We start from the raw sequence: 21010 nt of genomic DNA, 5'->3' as shown, positions 1-21010 counted from the left end.
GACAAGCCCCGTCCATCATGGCTATGACTCCCCAGATTATGAGTATCATAGTCGAGAAAGAGCAGCAAGCCCCCTCCATCGTAATTATGCTGATAAATTTCGCCGACGATCACCGAGTCCTCGTGGGAACTTCAATGATAATTGGCGACGTTCACCAAGTCCTAGTGACAGACGAGACAGAGGAAGAAGCCCCCTCCGTCGTGATAGATACTATGATGACTATCGCCGACCTGAACGTCATGGTAATGTGGATACATCCTTTCGTCCTCATTCTCCAAGGAGAGTACATTTCTCTGATAGGCAGGGAAACGACCGTTAGTTGATGTTGTGGGCCAGCCATCAACTACCTCACCGACGGCCCCATCAAACACTGGTACGCACCTCCCTCCTTCGAAGTCTCGTGTGTGTGCCATGAACATTAGCAAGATTACTTGTTCAGTAGGTACACAAACAGATGCACCAAGAGAGAAGCCTGAAGTAAATAGGCCTTACCTTCCTCCGTCGATGCCTGAATCACCTGACTATCCAGAGTCGAATAGCAAACAATGTCTTCCTACATCAGAGACATCCTCAAAATCAGACGATGATGCTCGTCTTCCTCCTTCATCGTCAAAGATCCTTAATGGCCTACGACTCAAAATCTTTCGTCACCAGCAGTTAGACAAAGATGTACAAGTTGTCAAACACATGGTGATTGAAACAGTCAAACTTGGTCCTAGAGAAATACGCCGTTATTCACCAAGAATGAGACGTTTCCTATGGCAATTGAATCGTTTCAAGGTAGAGGATGGCATCCTTTATCGCACAAAGAGAGACCTGAAAAAGTCAACTATCCTCTATCAAGCTGTTATCCCACAGAGTTTGGTGCCTGAAGTTCTCAAACTACTCCATAGTCATCCTAGTTCTGGACACTTTAGTACAGAGAGAACACTGTCTCGAGCCGAAAATGATATGTACTGGCCTTACATGCACCGAGATATAGTAGACCACTGTGAGACTTGCATGGCATGTGAGTCGTTTAGAAACCCAACTCCCTCTCATCAAGCACCACTACAGAGTGTTACGACAAGCTACCCATTCCAAACGGTTTATGCTGATATTGCGATGTTACCCCGCACTTCCTCTGGTTCTTCCTACATCCTTGTAGTTGTGGATCACTTCTCAAAATTCATCAATCTTTATGCTATGAAGGATCAAACAGCTACCACAGTATCAAAACACTTGTTTGAAGATTATGCCAGGGAACACGGTTTACCTGATGTATTATATACTGATCAGGGACGTCAGTTCGAATCTTCTCTTGTTCATCAACTTTGTAAACAGTTTGGTATCAAGAAAACCCGCTCATCTCCTTACCACCCCCAGGGTGCTGGCATAGTAGAACGAACCAACCGTATCGTCAAAGACCAGCTGGCTAAATACTTGGCAGAAAGAGGAGGTGAATGGGATCAACATCTGAAACAGGTTGAATTAGCTTACAATTCAACTGTACATTCATCAACTGGGTATACACCTTTCTTCTTACTGTATGGCAGAGAAGTTCGCCTCCCCCATTCCGTACCATCCCCAGACACAAGATCGAATGGTATCACCCATCATCAGTATGTTCAAGATCTGCGTTCTCGCCTACATCGAGCATTTCAGTATGCTGCTTCACGCAATAATGCAGCTAGAGTCAAACAGCAAGCTAATTACAATAAGAAGGAAAGAAATATCCAATATCTTCCTGGAGATCTGGTTTGGCTCAACAATCCTGCTATGAGTAGAAGTAAGCTAGCGGCTAACTGGAAAGGACCCTACAGAATTGTTTCGTCTTCAATGGGGCCCACAGTTCGAATCCTTGGTCTAGATGATGACAGGAAAGAGATGGTGATACACAAGAATCGCATCAAACCATATCGATCTTCCACGGACCCATCAGATGGTAACTCCTTCAAATATCCTCCTTCTGGCAGACATCCTTACTTCAGTCAAAGTCTCCCTGATGGTCATACTCACAATATGACCAATCATCCTTACTTCATGCCTAATGGTCATACTCACAATATGACCTATCCTTACTTCATGCCTAGTGGTCATACTCACAATATGACCCCTCGCCCTTCCTTCACACCTTTGTCTGGCTCCCTCCCACCATCTTGGAGTGGAGGCCAGGCAAACCTCCCTAATGGTCGTCTCCATCCCGACGATCTACCCCAAAACTCTTCAGATGGACTACATCCATCCCGTAGTCCAGCCACTTGCTCTGAGGGACATCGCCTACCTAATGACCAATCCTTGGCTCGACCCTCTGATGACCAATCCTTGGCTCAACCCCCGGATGATGACCAACCCTTGGCTCAACCCCTGGATGATGACCAACCCTTGGCTCAACCCCCGGATGATGACCAAACCTTGGCTCAACCCCCGGAAGATGACCAAACCTTGGCTCAACCTCCCCGCTATGACCAACCCCTGATGGTACCCACTATAAGAACTAGATCTGGTCGCTCTGTTAAGAAACCATCAAGATATAAAGACTATGAACAATAACATTGAACCAGATCGATCAGCCAAATTTTACGATATTCGAATAAGACTTTGATAGAACATTCATCATCGACAGAAGAATTATGTGATAGAGAATTTTCTACGGCAACACATCCTTTTTTTTTCAAGGATGAGAGAATTTCCTACCGATGTATTTTTTTGTTCCCCTTTTGATATTCACTATAAGGAAAATACATTTGCAGTCATTACTTGTTTGAAGTTTGGTTTTTAAAATCTTCATTACTTAAAATTAAAAACATTTAATGTTTTAACAAAAACAAAACAAGCGCAAGAAATGTTAAAGTGGCTTACGGCTTTAAATGATGTGTTCATAGGACTTTACTCATTTGACCTTGATTGAAAAAAAAAACACCTTAATAAGTAAAAGATTGAAAATGGAATCAGATATAAAAGCAGCAATCGGATTCCATGATTGTAATGCAATTTTGACTGCATTGTATTTACCCTCTAAAAATGTGTTGATACTGCATTTCAAGATTGTATTTCTTTAAACGAAAAACAAACAAACAAAGATCTAGGCAAATTTTGAATGCAAAACAGTTTTCTTTGAATGATATATGCATTAATGTCCTTCTCTGACTGAGATAACATCTATATGAAAGTGGCAAAACAATTGGTTAAAAATATCTTTAAATCAAAGGATAAATGATTCTTGGCAATACTTTTGATTGTCATGTAGATTTCATGAAAATTTACTCTCAGTCACTCTATACAAAAAAAAAAAATGCAATGATATTGAAGATTGGATTGTTTCGTATAAGAATTCAAATCTTGATATAAAAAGAATTCATTTACAGAATTTATAATATATGTGAATTGTGAATATTCTTGAAAATATCATTTTTGCAACTAGCCATACTATTGATTAACTTGATTTTGCACACAAAAAAAAGCAAATAATTGTTTTCATTATATATCAAATATGGATACTTGATTTTGGAAATATAATGAAACCAAAAAAAAAAAAAAGAAAAAATATTTTATCTCTATTCCATCAAACACGAAACAATATGTTTGGAAAATGGAATGGAAATCGATTTTGTTCAGACAATTTGAATCTTAAAAAAAAAGCAAGGACCAAATGTTCACGAAACAAAACTTAGATTGGTTGCAAAGTTGGTAATTTTTTTTTTTTGTTGATGCATGATCCATTTTCGCTTATGGCAGTTTGTTGTATTTTTTTTCTTTCCTTTTGGACAATCATAGCTTTTTAAGGATATATCGCAAGAAAAAATTAAGTCTGAAAAAAAGAAGAAAGCTAATTGTTTATTCGAAAATACTCATGCGACAACAATATGTATACTATTTGTGCTTTTGCAACTAACAGTCAGATTGCCATTGGTAATAGTTAATACTGATTTGAATAATTCTTATTTCTCTTCGAAAGAAATATCGAAGTCAGAATATACATTTTTTTTTCATTCTCTGAAATCGTCTGTTTAGTGACGACCGCTATAAAAGAAAGCAATATTACATAGATTGGGTTTGGAAATATGTCAGTTCTGCTGATTGTTGCAAAAGTAATGACTTATTGATATTACTGTGAACAGTTGAAATTTAAGGTTCCTTTATTATTTTCTTTTATCCTCTTAATTTTTTTTGCCCGTTAAAAAAAAAAAATTCATGCTGGCAAGAAAAAAAAAAGTTCGGAAAGAAAACATGAATCGAAACTTAAAAACTTTGGAGTGTATATTGAAAAATGAGGACATTTTTAATGAAGAGGGAATCTTATGTAACAGTAAATTTTGCTGGGTCTATCTATTTTACTCTTTACTCTTACATTTGGCTTTCCGTACTTTATTGTTTACATTCAACTTGTTTATTTCCATTCCTACTCATCTCATCCTTCTTTCCATCCTCTCAATCCACATACATTGTCATGATCTCATCTTTCATTCCATCTCCACAATACATCTCAAATAGCAACACAGGTTCATTGCATTTCATTCATTCAGTTTCCCCTCAGTCATGCTTCCTGGTTTTCCATTAGCTTTCCACTCCACATGGTCTTATTGTTTAATTCTCATTAGGATTCAGTTTAACTCATGATCACCCTTCTCTATTCTCTGATTGGTTCTTATTTTTAAATAGGGTTAGTTCATTTTATAGTTCATACCATTTTCCTTATATTTGATTGGTTGATTTCTATGATTATCCAATGTGGGTACATTGGCAGAAGATAAGATTGGAAAGTAAAGTCAGTGCTGATCTGGACTTCATCTTGTCAACTTCTAATTTATTTTGTGTTCACCCTATCTTCACTTTAATAATTTTAGTTTAATTAAAGGAGAGCTGAGTTTGATTGAGTACAGGAGAGCATAGGAGACTGAGTTTGGAAGTGTACAAACGGTCATGTTACAATTTCTTTCATACAAGTAAAACATACGAATATCATACATTCTTTTGAACATAAATACACAAATATAATCATGAAACATTAAGATGAAATTTGAAAAAAAATGAAAGAAAAAGGTATCCCAAAAAGCCTCAAAGGCTTGAAAAAAGGGAAACCGAGATAAAACATAAGAATGATTATAAAAACGATTTACAAATAGAACAGAGCACCGGAATGTGTCGCCACAACAGTAACATTAAAGTTTGATTGCGATGATCGGCGGGCACATCGTCAGTACTTTCTTTCAAACCAAAACTCTTACGACATGTCAGCTGCTCACTTAAAGTGAACCATTACAGAGGAAGTTCACCCTGACAAAAAGTTAATTGTAAAAATAGCAGAAAATATGATAAAAAATATTGCCGAAGGTTTGAGAAAAATTCATCAAATAATTAAAAAGTTATTATAATTTCAATTATTTGATTTGTGACGTCATATGCGCAGAGATGCCAAGTTAAAAAAAAAGTTATGCGTGAGATTTTCATGACTCGGCGTCTCTGTGCGCGCGCGGCCAGTACTTACACTCGTACGTTGCAAAAAGGCACGCGCAACTCACGCGCATGAGATATGGGCTTCATCATGATATCGATCCATACTACAAAACCGTGCGATGCACGCATGCGATTCATAGCTGTGCGCTGACTGCTCTCTCGATTCGTCTCGCATGCCGGGCTAGACGCGAAGGCGGTCGGCCAGTCGTATAATCTAGCGGATAATGCTACTTTTTCTCTCTTTTTTTCTGTCGGGTCCCGATGCGTGAGAAAAATGGGTGCCATGCATGAGGCCGTGAGACAGACCCTGAATGCGTGAGTCTCACGCACAATGCGTGAGACTTGGTAGCTCTGTATGCGAGCAGCATTCCTACATAGGGAATGGTAAAAAATCAATGAAATGTCATTTTCTCAGAAAATTGAAAATGGTTTACACTGTACCTTTTGTATATCAATAGACAAATCATTTCACACCCGATCATGAATAGAAAACAAAATTAAGGCCGGGTTTATGCTTCCATTTTTCAGGCCAGAATCAGCGTTTCCAAAAGTGATTAGTGCAAAACACGGTTGCGTCCATGCTTACTTTCATATAAACGCTGTTTCAAAACGCCGATCGTAAACTCACAAAAAGGTGCGTTTGTAAACGTCGTTTGACCAGAATCAGGCTTTCTGGGGAAGCATAAACACAACCGCGATCGTAAACGTGTTTAAATTACGTCATTTGGTACCTGCTTCCGGTGAGATGAAAATCCGCGGGCAAATACAGTGGTATTGCTCCATGTTATCTCTACGTAATAACAACAATGGGAAAAAAAACTTTCGAAAAAAGGCGCGCCCAATTTGACCTTGCTTTACGATGGGAAGCCAACTGGAGATCATGATTTGCTCTGAAAAGTTAAGCATAAACAGCACTCCCAGAACCACGTTTACGATCGGCGTTTTGAATCGACGTTTGAAATCGCTGATTCTGTCCTCGCAATGGAAGCATAAACACACCCTAAGTCATCAGGAACCATACAAAATTTGGAATTCATACATTTTATATTACATAACACATGGGGCAGCTGCTCGTTTATGACGTCACAAATCCAAAACTTTGAACTCTAATAACTTCCTTATTCTTGAACGGATTTTCCTCGAACCTTCACCAATATTTTTTACTATTTTCCGGCTATTTTTACAACAAAGTTTCCTTCAGGGTGAACTTCCCCTTTAACAAAAAACAAACGAGAAAATGAGGCTGCGTTTGATAAATGCAAGCAACCAGTCTGAGACGAATAAAGAAAAAGAATACTGTTGCAACTTCATACTACGGCCCTCTAAAAGGCTGAGTGGAAAATTGTTTAACGGTCATTTAGGTTGGAGAGGAAGAATTTTTTCAATTGTTTTTTAAAAAGTGAATTGAATTGTGTGTGTTCAATTTCAGGAGGCAAGGAATTCAAAATAATGGGGCCAAGATGACGGACTGACTTTGAGAGATTATTGGTTTCTGTTTTCCAGAGGTGAAAGTTGGTTGACTGTCGGGTAGAATAAGAATGAACATTCACATTAAAAAAACATTTCAGTTAGATAGGGAGGGAGACGTTTGGTAAAAATCTTTTGCATCAACGAAGCAACCGATAATTTGTTCAAGTCATACACATTCAATTATGAGAAACGGCGACATAAGGGTAAGGAAGAAGCTAGGTAATGGGTATTTGCACATATGCGAAGGGCTTTCTTTTGTAGGTGATATGCTTGATAACTTAGAAGCATGTAGAGAAGCCCATACCACATTACAATACAAAACAGGAGGCAATATAATGGCATTAAACATTGTAAATAAAAGTTTGAGTGGTAATATATGCTTAGCATTATTCATAATACCAGTAATTTTAGATATTGTCATACTTGTTGCATTAATAAGAGTATCCCATGTAAGAATCCCATGTAAGAATCCCATGTAAGAAACTCGTCTAATTGTACGCCCAGGTATGTGAAAGTAGAACGTTGTTCTATTTCGGACCTGTTCAGAAACAGTTTAAGTTTAACACTAGAGTAGTCTAATCTTTTATTTTGCTTATTTCTGAAAATCACAAATTTTGTTTTCAAAATATTCAGTGACAATTTATTACAAACAAGCCAGTCATAAACAAAATTAAGATCTATATTGATCATGTGGATTAAAGTTTGAAAGTTGATATGAGAGGCAATCAATGAAGTATCATCTGCAAATTGTACAAATTTAAAGAAGTTTGAACAGTTGATTATATCATTTATGTAAATAAAATATAAAAGGGGGCCTAAAATACTTCCTTGGGGAACACCTGAATGAATGATTTTAGAATTTGATGAGTGGCCATTGTACATGGTAAATTGTTTCCTATTTTTTTTATAAATAACTACAGAACCAGGCATGAGGCAAGCCTCCAATTCCATAAAAAGAAAGCTTAGACAGCAAGATAGAGTGTGACAAAGTACATGTATCAAACGCTTTTGATAAGTCCATAAAAATAACGATTTTTATTGATATAATTCAAAATTATATCAGTTAGTTCAATTAATGGAAACTCGGTAGAACAGTCTTTCATAAAACCATATTGATTGGGATTGAGTAAATTATTGGACATCAAATAATTGTACAACCTATTATATACTAGTCTTTCAAGAATTTTCAAAAACAATGACAAAACAGATATCGGTCTATAATTATTACAATCAAACTTATCTCCTTTTTTATATACAGGCACAAACTTTGCCAACTTCATTTTATCAGGTAAAACACCGATTTGAATAGATAATTGCATATGTGAGTCAATGGTTGAGTAATGAAATACACAGCAGGTTTAACAATATCAATTGACAAAGTATAGTATCCAGGGCTCTTTCCAGGGCTGATATTCTTTATGATATTAGCAACTTCATGTTCAGTAATCGGTTTAAAAAACAAAGATTTATCAAGTACTTTAGGCATGAAATCAGAGAATATTGAATTAGAATTTGGTAAAGACCGAGTGAGCTTTTCCCCTATGGTAACAAAAAATTCATTGAATACATTTGCCACATCAAACAGACTTTCTATCTTTACATCATGATGTATAATTCCATTGATTATAGACAGCTTGTTTCTACCTAGAATTTCATTTAAAAACTTTCATGTTTTCTTTAGATTATCTTTAATTTTTTCAAATTTGTTATAAACATAGTTTCTTTTTGCAGAACGTATAAGTGTATGTAATTTATTACATTTATTTTATATGAATAAAAAATATGTGCCAAAGGATTCTGGAAGAAATTGTGTCATTGCTGAGAAATAAGCAAAATAAGCGTGGATTCGGGCACTTCCGTCGGGTCTTTATTCCAGCAATATTTTTTATTTGATATCACTTTATTGAAATCACAATAAAAGAAAGAAATTTACAAAGTCAATACAAAACATAATAAAAATTAAGATAGGCCCAGGTCATGATGCATAACTGTCGATGTAGGGCAGTAGTGTAAACCTTAATGTACAATTTCGATGTAACAGGTACATAACACTGTCCCACATGTGCCTGTCTGTGTTGGCGATCTTCAGTGTGATTGTTTTTCAGCTTGAATTTTATGATATCACAAAGTTTAGTTTATGTCCTGTACCAGATCTAGATCGACGATGATATACTAATACTAAACCTTGGTTTTACAGACTTTCTCACGAAATCAGTGTTTTACTGCAACTACTGTAATTTAGCTAAAAGTGCTCAGTCATGTCCATTGGCTTGCATGAAATAAGAAACTTTTTGACTGAGTGACAAAATCTATAAATATAATCAAATTGTTCTATTTCACTTTCTGAATGATATGAAGTCTCTTTGGTGACTTTTTTTGACTTGACATTTGAGTGAAGAATATTTTCCTTGCTGTTGATCTCGGTGCTGTGCCCATCCGGGAACAGCAATATTCGACTAAGGAGGGCGCGCGATTTATATTCGTATCATTATCAAAGACACTACAACATACTTACAAGGGAAAGACTAGGCTCTAAAACTGTTTTACATGCAAATCGATGCAAAGCGTTATGTGGAGTCGGCGAAGTGCACAGTCTTTTCATTGTTTAGACTTTGGTGGACCATCTGTTGACAAACGAACAAAGACTCATATAAAGAGGCTTTAATAGGAGGAAATTGTAATTTGTTAACAAATTTTTTTGGCATTACTCTTTATTTTTTTAAGGTTGCCATGCTCGATCTGTAATAAAATCGTATAAGTCAGAAAAAATTGGAACCAGTGGGATTCAAACCTGCCATATACTGCCTGCCGGGCAGCGACTGAACCACCAGAATAGCCTGGTGGTTAAGTTGCTTCCCAGGAAGCAGTAGATGGCACACATGTTGGCGTTTGGTAAATTGTTTTAATGGATACTTGGTAAAGTTTTGAATTTACTTCCAAGAATCTTATGCTTCCATAATGAATAATAATTGAAAAAAAAACTGTATTTATCCTGAAAATTTTGATTCACCTGCATTTATCTTGATAACTTATTCACCTGCATGTCATTGAAGTACAGTATACTTTACGTACATAGATTCAATATGCACTGGCCTCAGCATTATATTAGATTTTAGCTCATTTTATCATCAGTATCTCTTATCAGGTTTATAAATGATTGATCAAAGTGAATTTTTCTAAACATTTTATGAATCTTTTTTTAAGCTCCAGCTCTTTACTCAACATGAAAGGTTAAGGATGGAGACTGTATGGAAAATGTTGTTGTCAGGGGTGGATCTAGGATATTTTCCAAAGGGGGGGGGGCAACATTTTCCCAAATGTTTGAAAAGCAAAAAAAAAGTCTTCATTTTCGATGAGGGGGGGGCTTACTTCTTTTTTAACGGCATTTCTACATTACAAATTTTAATTGAGCCTCTCAAAATGGGGGATGGGGGCCATGGGCTGGCTGTGCCCCCCCCCCCCCCCCCGGATCCACTAGTGTTTGTTTTTATAATGTTTGGAGGTGTGTTGAAGGAAATGTGACTATAAGAAAAGTTTCAATCTTCTATTCTGGTTTACAAAGTAAAGAAAAAATATAAAGTAATTAATAGAATTGACATTATGGAGATGTTATCTGATTCCATCTAAAATGATTTATAGACCATCAAAGGGACATAGATCTTAAGGAAATGAAACTGATCGTCTGTAATTTAGCCAGGTTTCTTTTTTTGTTAAATTGTATTTCGAAAGTACCGATACTTGAATTACACTTTTATGCTCTTACAATGTACAACAAAATTATCTGAAAGGTAATGGATTTTATTTCTTGTGCACTTTCTTAACTTTCTTCTTGGACTTCAAAAATTAATGACAAGTAAAAAAAGAAACATAGATAGTGGGATTATCTGACTGAAAGAGAAACTGAAATCAATTTATCTCTTTATTTTTCTGCAGCATAAGATATGAGAAGGAGAGTACAGAGATCTCTTGGGAGCATTGCTAAACCCCACTTCATAATAATCTAGTGGGAAGCAGAAAAGAGAGCTTAGTCAAGATGGAGGAAGATGCCCCTCTTATTGCGGCTGTGCGCACCCCTCGGAAGTTACCGTTTATTCAGCGCCTTTCTTACGGTGTCGGCCACGTCCTGAATGACCTCTGCGCTTCCATGTGGTTCAGCTACCTGCTCGTGTACTTCCACAAAGTTCTCGGTTTCTCGTGAGTGATGATTCGTTGAAATAAAATTGTACCTGATAATAATACTAATATGTCCATTTATATAGCGCAGTTACTATGTGCATATACTCAACTGCGCTTTGATACTTGGTATCATATTACTACCCCGGCTGTAGCTGAGCCGCCGTATTAATAGGCGCTAAAGCGTTCAAGGAAAAATCCTACCGGGTACCCATTCACCTCACCTGGGTCGAGTGCAGCACAATGTGGATAAATTTCTTGCTGAAGGAAATTACGCCATGGCTGGGATTCGAACCCACGACCCTCTGTTTCAAAGTCCGGAGACTAATCCACTGGGCCACAACGCTCCACGATGATGCAATGGATAGTGACATTAAAAGTGGCTCCTTATAAACCACACAGGTCCACATTTCATTGCTCATGGTGCGTCGAGATAGTAAATATACATGTACACTTGAGCACAAATTGAAATAGAATATTATGATTTTGTGTTCCTATCTTCTTTGATGGATAGAACACATATATATGGATCTTTCATTTTTGTATGCTGTAAATTTTAAAAGAAAATGTCTAGGTATGTCCGTCACAATGAAATTCTCTAATTCAAAGGGTAATTAGAAAAAAATGTTTTGTGTTGAAATGCCTAATTAATCCCCTTCATTAACCTGATTGGTCATCTCTTCTCACTAATGCCCCTTTTGTCTCCTTGTTCCAGTGTTGCTGTTGAATGTCTGTGGTCTATATTATGGTTGTTCCACCTTATATGTTTGTCATTTTGCCTCCGAAGGAGATTCTGCTAGGATCGAAAGCTTAGGCCCCTTTTGACTCTCTTATTTACTCCATTGGCTCTTTTTTTAGATAAGCAGTTTACAGCAGCTTCTTTTTGCCATTGATCTCCTTTCTGCTGTTGTATCACTCCCATGTGATCCTCCTTATCTAATTTGTCTTGTTTTATCCACTTGTGTTTGATTTTTCTGTATTTGTATTTTAGTGTTTTCTTTTTTACTTTCCTTCCACAGTTAAACTTGTATAACTTTGTATTCTCGGGTATCTTTGTCTGTTTTAATCGTACCTTCTCTCCCATTCTGTAATACCTCTTTTCCATCCCAGGGTCCTTTCTGATCTGTTCTGTGTCAATTTTACTTTTCAGCTTGATTTAATTAACTTTGTGTATTCTTATTCTGTTTTAGGTCCAGTTCTAATTTACTTGACTTTTCTCTTTTTCTATATTTTGTTTTTTAGTGTTTTCTTATATACTTTCCTTCCACAGTTTAACTTGTATAACGTTGTTTTTTCTGGTATCTTTGTCTGTTCTTATTTTACCTTCTCTCTCCTTTTGCAATACCTCCTTTCTATCCCAGGGTCTTTTCTGATCTGTTTTGTGTCGATTTTACTTTTCAGGTAGATTTAACTTTGTGTATTATTTTCATTCTGTTTTAGGTCCAGTTCTAATTTACTTGTCTTTTCTCTTTCTTTATATTTTGTTTTCTTATATACTTTCCTTCCACAGTTTAACTTGTATAACTTTGCTTTTTCTGGTACATGTATCTTTGTCTGTTCTAATTTTACCTTCTCTCCCATTTTGTAATACCTCCTGTCTATCCCAGGGTCTTTTTTTATCTGTTTTGTGTCGATTTTACTTTTCAGGTAGATTTAATTAACTTTGTGTATTCTTATTTTCATTCTGTTTTAGGTCCAGTTCCAATTTACTCGACTTTTCTTTTTCTTTATATTTTGTATTTTAGTGTTTTCTTTTATACTTTCCTTCCACAGTTTAAATTGTATAACTTTGTTTTTTTCTGGTATCTTTGTCTGTTCTAATTTTACCTTCTCTCCCATTTTGTAATTACCTCCTTTCTATCCCAGGGTCCTAATCTGTTCCGTGTCGATTTTTCTTTTCAGGTAGATTTAATTAACTTTGTGTATTCTTATTTTCATTCTGTTTTAGGTCCAGTTCCAATTTACTCGACTTTTCTTTTTCTTTATATTTTGTATTTTAGTGTTTTATTATTTACTTTCTTATCACAGTTTAACTCGTATAACTTTGTTTTTTCTGGTCTCTTTGTCTGTTCTTATTTCACCTTCCCTCCCATATTTTGTAATACTTCCTTTCTATCCCAGGGTCCTAATCTGTTCTGTGTCGATTTTACTTTTCAGCTTGATTTAATTAACTTTGTGTATTCTTATTCTGTTTTAGGTCCAGTTCAATTTTACTTTACTTTTCTGTTTCTTTATATTTCTATTTTTTGTTATGAATATCCATTTTCTTTGTTTTACACATTTTTTTTATTCTAGGTTTCATTTCTACCATGACTAACCGTCTATCTTTATTTCACCAGCTCAGGAAGATCAAGTTGAAGGCCCTCAAGACCTCTTTTCACCAGGACAATTACAGATTTTATTCCCTCAATCGCATTATAGCCACAGGTCTCCAACTTCATTGCACTCCCGGTCTCGGTACTCTCACACCTGAACTTCTCAAACGATGGAACCAGACCTTACATGGAGCTTCAGTTCGACTAATTAACATCCTCTCTGAACAGTGCATTGCTTCTCTTGATTCCTTTTCAGCTGACATCAGTAGCTTGGAAGACAAACTACGTTCTTGTTGTACCCACACCCAGTGGCTTCAGTATAATGATGAAATTGAATCTGATCTCTCTAAACACAGGTCTCTCCTCACTGAACGCAGGAACAAGAAAATAGGTAGCCTCACAAAGAAGCGACAACGGTCAAACAGATTTAGACAACATACCAACAACAATGATGCATCCCCCTTTTGGTTGTTAATCTCTCATCCTCCCCTCTCTCCCAAGCAGAAACCTCTCTTCTCTCTAAAGGGCTCAAGTTTTGCCCAACGCCACCAGAAGTTGAACAGATAGCTCTCAGCCAAGACCTCTCTACATTCTATCGCAGGATACGTCTCAAAGAGTTCTTTTTAGATGAACTCCCTTCTGATCCCGAGCCTTCTACCGGAAGAGCACATGGACTCCGCCCAAGAATAGAGTTCCCTTGAAACTTACATTCAAGCTGTCTCATCCCAAGTTTGCTCCACAGATACCCTCGACACTAGAGCACATGACACCTTCCTCGAGAAGAACGCCACGCTCTCGCATTACCGTAAGTAACGGTGTATTAACCGCACCTTTTTCTCGGCGGGGTAGAAGCAAAAGTCGGGGGTGCGGTTTATACACGGTGACGGGTCTGAGCCAGCCCGCCGTAACCCCTCCCGTACATGTACGATGTCTGCCAGTTCACAACACATCGAGTGGCCGGGCGTAGCCGCCCAGGCAATGTCGTTTAGAGGGGTATGAGCCGCGGGTAATGGGAAGCGATTATTGCAATATTACTTAAATGTTGTCCATAACAAACGCACTCACCTTCATGACACTAATTTTGACTTTATTCTCGATTCAAAGTAGTGAAGTTCCCTGACTAATTTAAAAGAGACGCCAAGCATACTCGGTAATATTTTGTCACCGCTGAGCGAGAGTTGAGTGAGCTTAGAGATTGCGTTGTAATGTGGTTATAGTGCGACTTAAGCTGGCGCTATTCAAAGTCCCGTTTCGCGCCAGCTTGTTTTTTTCTTTCCTGTTTGCTTTTCATAAGATACCATGTAAACCACGCACGAGAGAGACGGCACGAAGCCGTAAAAAACAACTGGAAAAAATGTCAATTTCTTTGTTTCTTGAACCTTCCTATAATCCCGTATCCAAAATTCATGCTAAGAAATCAAATTTCTGAAAGTGATTGTGAGATTGGATGCAAGAAATGTGAATGTTTCTTCCTCCTACGCTGGGAAAGACACAGATCATAATTTGATAAGATGTACTGGCATGACTTGTACTGTATCGTAGTTTGCAATGTAATGGCAGTGCTGTGTGTGTACACTGTGACTGTGAGGTGAGCGAGTGTGTAAGTTGCCAATATTGGCGGGACCGTTCTTTCTTTCTAACATTTGTAGATGAATTGATCAAGAACAGCATATTTCTGCATACCGGTAATCTCTTTGGATACTTTGAAATCTTAAAAGCTGAGATTTTGTTTCTCCGTACCTCAAATATGCATGTAAATGTGAGAAGATTTTTTTTTTTTTTTTTTTTTTTAGTCCAAAGTTGGGGGTGCGGTTAATACACCGTTACTTACGGTACTCAAAAACAGTTCCGACATCATCATCAAGCCTGCAGACAAATGATCAGCCGTCGTCGTCACCGCCAGCAGTACATCGATGAAGCCATGAAACATCTCAACAATCGATCTCACTATGCACTCCTTGATTCTGACCCCACTTGTAATTTCTCCCTACAGATCCAACCGACACTGAATGACATGAAAGGACACAAGCATCTATCTGAGAAGGCCCACAATTTCTCTCCCCTACTAATGCTAAACCTGCCCGTTTCTGTCTCCTCCCCAAGATCCATAAACCTGGCAACCCTGGTCAACCCATCCTCTCAGGAAATAGTTTCCCAAGAGAGCACATTTCCCTTTTTGTTGATTATCACATTAAACCCCTTGTCTCACGTGCACCCTCTTACATCCACAACACCCCAGACTTTCTCAGGAAACTCAATGACATCAAGGACCAGATACCCGAGACTGCGATCATCGGCACTTTGGACGTTTCTTCACTGTACACCAATATCCCCCACGATGAAGGTATCCAAGCATCATGTGAAGTCTTGGCTGCCAGTGGCCATTCCAGTCCCCCCATATCCAATATCAAATCTCTGATGTCTCATGTACTAACAAAAAATAACTTCACTTTCATGGACCAGCACTATCTACAGATATTCGGCACAGCAATGGGCACCTGGATGGCTCCTTCATTCGCCTGTCTCTTCATGACCAAGCTGGAACAGCAGATGTTAGATTCCGCCCCCTGTCGCCCATGGACTTGGTGGCGTTACATAGACAACATTTTCTTCATCTGGACCAGGGAGGAAGATAGCCTCCACACATTCATTGACCACATCAATTCCTTCCACAGGACCATCAAATTTACTTCTGATTTCTCCTCACAGGAAACCCACTTCCTTGATGTCACAGTCCAGAAAAAGCCTAACGGTATCACCACTACCCTGTACACTAAACCCACAGATACCCACCAGTACCTCCACTCATCCAGCTGCCACCCCTGTCACTGCAAAACCGGCATCGCTTACAGTCAAGCCCTCAGACTTCGCCTTATCTGCTCCGAGGACTCTGATTTTTCCTTCCATACCAGAAATTTGCAGAAATACCTCTGTGCCAGGGGCCACGGGGCCAGGGCAGTCCAACTGGCAATCAACAAAGTTCGTTCTCTCCCTAGATCTGAAGTTCTCAAACCTAAAAGTGACAAGAAGCCTACCGACAGAATACCACTTGTGACCACCTTCCATCCCAATCTACCCCCTCTCCGCAAAATCCTGTTTGATAACCACCACATTTTACACACTTCTGATCGTCTCCAACAGGCCGTTCCTGATACTCCCATTCTCCCGACGCCCACCGAATCTCAAGGACCTCATTGTTCGTGCTGAATTGCCCTCCCTTACGAACCATTCTTCTCCCATACAGCATGGCACCTTCAAATGCACCAGCAACAGGTGTATTATATGTGACAAGTGCGACACTCTCACCAGCAACTCTACCAGCCTTTCTCACCGAACCAACCAACCACTAATATTGTATATCTCATCACTTGCAGAGTTTGTAGGGTACAATACGTAGGGGAAACCAAGACCACACTCAAGAAATTATTCTACGGGCACAGATCCACCATCAACACAGCAAAGCTGGACACTCCAGTTGGCCGCCATTTTAACCTTCCCAAAAACTCCATCACTGACATGATGCTACAGGGCATCGAATCTTTAGGTACCCGTCCTGACTCAGTCCGTACTAGCAGAGAGAAGTTCTGGATGAGATGACTTCGCACCATACAACCTCATGGCCTGAACATCCAAGAGGGGAACGACTGATTAATCCTTCTTATCCACTTTCCATTTGTATACACATATGTTTTTTTCCCCTCAGCTCTTTTAGATTAGTTACATTTTAGTTTCTGCCTCTACTTACATTTTACATTTTAGTTTCTGCCTCTCCCATATCTCATACAAGCTCAGCTCCTATTTTTCTTCCCTTATTCAGGCGATATAACATTTATTTTATATTTATTTTTTTTCTTTCCCTTTTTTTTGTCAATACGCCCCCCCTCCCCTCTCTCATACAGCATCAGCTTCTTTATTTGCTTTTACCCTTTTAGGCAATTTGCTTCCCTTCCATATATACAGGGGGGGTTTTTTACTATATAGTCTTCTGTTTTTTTTCCCCCTCACACCCAGCGGATTACAATATCAGTTACACCATTTGTATATATATATTTTTTTTATTTTGGATACATTTATATACTTTTATACTTACAGATTTATTTTTACACTTACTTTCTTCTCTTAGTTTGTTTAATGTTCTATCATACATACTAAGGTCTTTTGTACATTATCAGTTGTTCCCTTCTCTTTCCCTTTCCCCCACTTTTTTGCACCAGTTCATTATGCCTTTCTTTGTTACCTGTTTGACCCACCTCTCACTAATTCTCTTGTTATTCATATCTTCCTCATACCCTCTATCACTGTTTTGTTCCAGATCCTGTTTGATGTTGCCTGCCTCATTATCTTAATCCCTCTTGGCTTGAGGTCTTTCTTTGGCCTTACTCACACCAACTTCCCTTTGTGTCTGCCTACTCCTTTTCTTTCATCCCCTTCATTAACCTGATTGGTCATCTCTTCTCACTAATGCCCCTTTTGTCTCCTTGTTCCAGTGTTGCTGTTGAATGTATGTGGTCTATATTATGGTTGTTCCACCTTATATGTTTGTCATTTTGCCTCCAAAGAAGATTCTGCTAGGATCGAAAGCTTAGGCCCCTTTTGACTCTTATTTACTCCATTGGCTCTTTTTTAGATAAGCAGTTTACAGCAGCTTCTTTTTGCCATTGAAATGCCTAATAAATTTTAAAATGCACCCACATATATACATACACACATGTATGTGATGAGATTTTCAGAGAACCCCTCCACAGCTCCACTCCCAACCTGGAGAGCCTTTTATGTAATGTAGTTTCTATTAAATATCAAAACAGTTGGCATTTTAGTTTCATTTTTGTAGGTGCAACATGATTTCATGAACAGAATGATGTTTGTGTATTTGGCTTCCTAGTACCATTAAAATAAAATTATGGTATTTTCTGTTTTGTGAGAACAGGAACTCAATGGCTGGTGCTCTGCTGCTGCTAGGTCAGATAAGCGATGGTATTTGCACACCTCTGATTGGCTATGAGTCTGATCATACAAAGACCGGTATTTGTAACTACGGACGGAGGAAATCATGGCATTTGATAGGTGAGTACATTAGAAAAAAAAAGGATGGGAAGGAGAAAAGGGAAGAGAAGAAAGAGGAGGAGGAGAAGAAGATCATTTTGACACATGACTAGAAAACTTACTGTACATTTTATACACTCTAATACGATACTATGTGCACTTGCAAACTATAAACTAATAGCTTCTCAGTCACTTAAAACAATCAAAGTTATTAGAACACCAGAAACCTCTTTTTTTCTTAATACCTATTGTTTGTCAATATGTTTTGATATGTTATGTAATTATAAATGATATTGAAAATATTGGGTTTTGTTGACCTAGTACAGCAAATACACAAAAAAATGCTGTTAGTAATAGGTTAATCTTTGCAGAGCAGTTACTCTACTCCACTGAATGGTATATACCATAGTTGTACAGCTGAACTGCCATTGGCGCTAAAGCATTCAAGGAATAAATCAAACCTGGGGGCCGTTTCATACAGCTGTTCGTAAGATAAGAGCGACTTTAAGAACGACCAGTGAACCTTTCATACGCGCTAAACCATCGCCAAAGAATATCCCATTTACCACAAGAAATGATCACCAGTCGCTCTTAACTTACGAACAAATTTATGAAACACCCACCTGGGGGGTGTTTCACAAAGATTTAAGTATGACTTAGGTTGCACTTAAATGTCGACGCGTACATGATATGCAACGCGCAATCTTATTGATCAATACACAGTAGTGCGCGTCCTCTTGGAATGATCTGACCAATGCTGTTATGCCTTTTATACTGTGCGCACTGCGCAACTAGAAATTTAAGTGCGACCCTAAGTCATACTTAAATCTTTGTGAAACATCCCCCTGGTTCCTATTTACCCCACCTGGGTATAGATCAGAACAATGTAGCTAATGCCTGCTGAAGAAAATTAAAGACAACGTACATGTGCAAGCTATGCAATACAATGTACTGTATTTGTGTCAAATTCCAAACACATTCATTTTATCAGTGGATATATTTTTAAACAACAGGCACTCTTTGCGTGATCGGTAGCTTCACCTTTATATACCAGCCTGTCTTTGGCGGAGAGGATGCGGAGGACTGGGCAAGGTTCATCTACTACGCCCCATTCGTTGTCATCTTCCAGTTTGGTTGGGCTGCGACCCAAATCTCTCACCTCTCCCTAATCCCTGAGATCACTGCAGAGGACGGCGAGAGGGTGGAGCTCAATGCTATCAGGTAACTAATTACAGAAATTAATCTCTATTATGTCATATCTTATGACAATTTTATCAATTTCATAGATTTTTTCACAGAGAATGTACAATAACTGTACATTATTCGATGGTTGTTTGATATTAAAATAATAATAGAGCGTCGCGGCCCAGTGATTAGTCTCCGGACTTTGAAACATAGGGTCGTGGGTTCAAATCCCAGCCAATAATAATATCCTTCAGCAAGGAATTCATCCAAAGTGTGCTGCACTCGACCCAGGTGAGGTTAATGGGTACTGGCAAGAAGTAATTCATCAAAAAGCTGTGTGCACCTGAATAGGTAGCCTAGCTTAGCCGGGTAGTAATAATAGCAGGTCCCGCTGGGAGAACAGTTTTCAGAACTGAAGTGGCTACCCTTGGTAAATATACTGTTATTATTATTATTATTATTATTATTATTATAATTATTATTATTATTATCGTTATTATTAGTTAGTAGTAGTATTATTATTATTATTATTTATTATTATTGTTATTATCATTATAATAATCAAATGATACTAGATGTAATGATCACAAATAAAACCGAACAGACCAGGGCATCATTTCATAAAAAGTTACTATGGTAGCAACTCTTGCTGGAATGTCAATTTCCATGACAACAGAAGAAATCCTGCCTCCTGATTGGCTTTACCAATGAAGGTTGACATTCCAGCAAGAGATGCTATCAGCAACTTTTTATGAAATTGGGTCCTGAAAGACAAAATGTGAAGACAACCAATTGTAGTTTTGAATGAATAATATAGAGACAAATAAAAATATATTCTTAATAGGAGACCATTTCCAATACCGGTAATGTACGTTTTCCTTTTGCTTTTGTTTTGCGAAAAGTTCAGCAGATGATACCAATATGTTTTATAGTGCAGTAAAATCAACAAGACCGAGTGAAATTCTTGCATCTCTGAATGTAAAGAGGCGTAAAGCGCTTACAGTAGAGTGGGTAACATGTTTTAGATTATAAAGCAAAGTAGAATCAGATCAAAGGAACAAGTATCAGAAGTTCATCTTCTTACGACGCCATTACATCATATCATTTTTTTTTACAGATACGCTTTTACAGTGATGTCTAGTATATTCGTATACCTCGTCACATACCTGCTTCTGCAGTTAAATGACAAAGATGATGTTAGCAACACACAATCTTCTCTCGATCCAGATGATATTCCCCAGTTCAGGGTAAGATATTTGATTTGATATTTTCCTAGATCGTCAATCTAATCGTATTTAATTCATTATCAACAGCTGGGGGGGGTTTCTTCATATTAAGACTCTTTAAGACGCTGCTCGATCGGTTTGCATAAAATTTTTCTGTTTACC

At 37.9% G+C, this 21010-nt stretch overlaps 2 protein-coding genes across 3 annotated transcripts in view; both read left to right on the top strand.

Annotated features, from left to right (window-relative positions):
- LOC121415154 (major facilitator superfamily domain-containing protein 12-like) overlaps positions 1–21010 on the top strand; it is a 60466-nt gene that overhangs the window by 3426 nt on the left and 36030 nt on the right. For both annotated transcript variants that reach the window (XM_041608288.1, XM_041608289.1), the window contains exons 2-5: positions 10840–11100; positions 18322–18458; positions 19451–19658; positions 20740–20869. In XM_041608288.1, coding sequence (XP_041464222.1) covers positions 10940–11100; positions 18322–18458; positions 19451–19658; positions 20740–20869 — 636 coding nt within the window. In that variant the 5' untranslated portion in view covers positions 10840–10939. The remainder of the gene's footprint in view (positions 1–10839; positions 11101–18321; positions 18459–19450; positions 19659–20739; positions 20870–21010) is intronic.
- Positions 412–2532, top strand: LOC121414838. The gene has a single exon (XM_041607894.1). The coding sequence runs from the start codon at positions 412–414 to the stop codon at positions 2530–2532; it is 2121 nt and encodes a 706-aa protein (XP_041463828.1).

This window comes from Lytechinus variegatus, chromosome 5 (assembly GCF_018143015.1).
Source record: "Lytechinus variegatus isolate NC3 chromosome 5, Lvar_3.0, whole genome shotgun sequence".
NCBI lineage: Eukaryota > Metazoa > Echinodermata > Echinoidea > Temnopleuroida > Toxopneustidae > Lytechinus > Lytechinus variegatus.
This window is presented reverse-complemented; position numbering and strand designations above follow the sequence as displayed.

Coding starts and splice junctions, on each gene's coding strand:
- LOC121414838 (XM_041607894.1), top strand. CDS start 412: ATGAACATTAGCAAGATTACTTGTTCAGTAGGTACACAAACAGATGCA.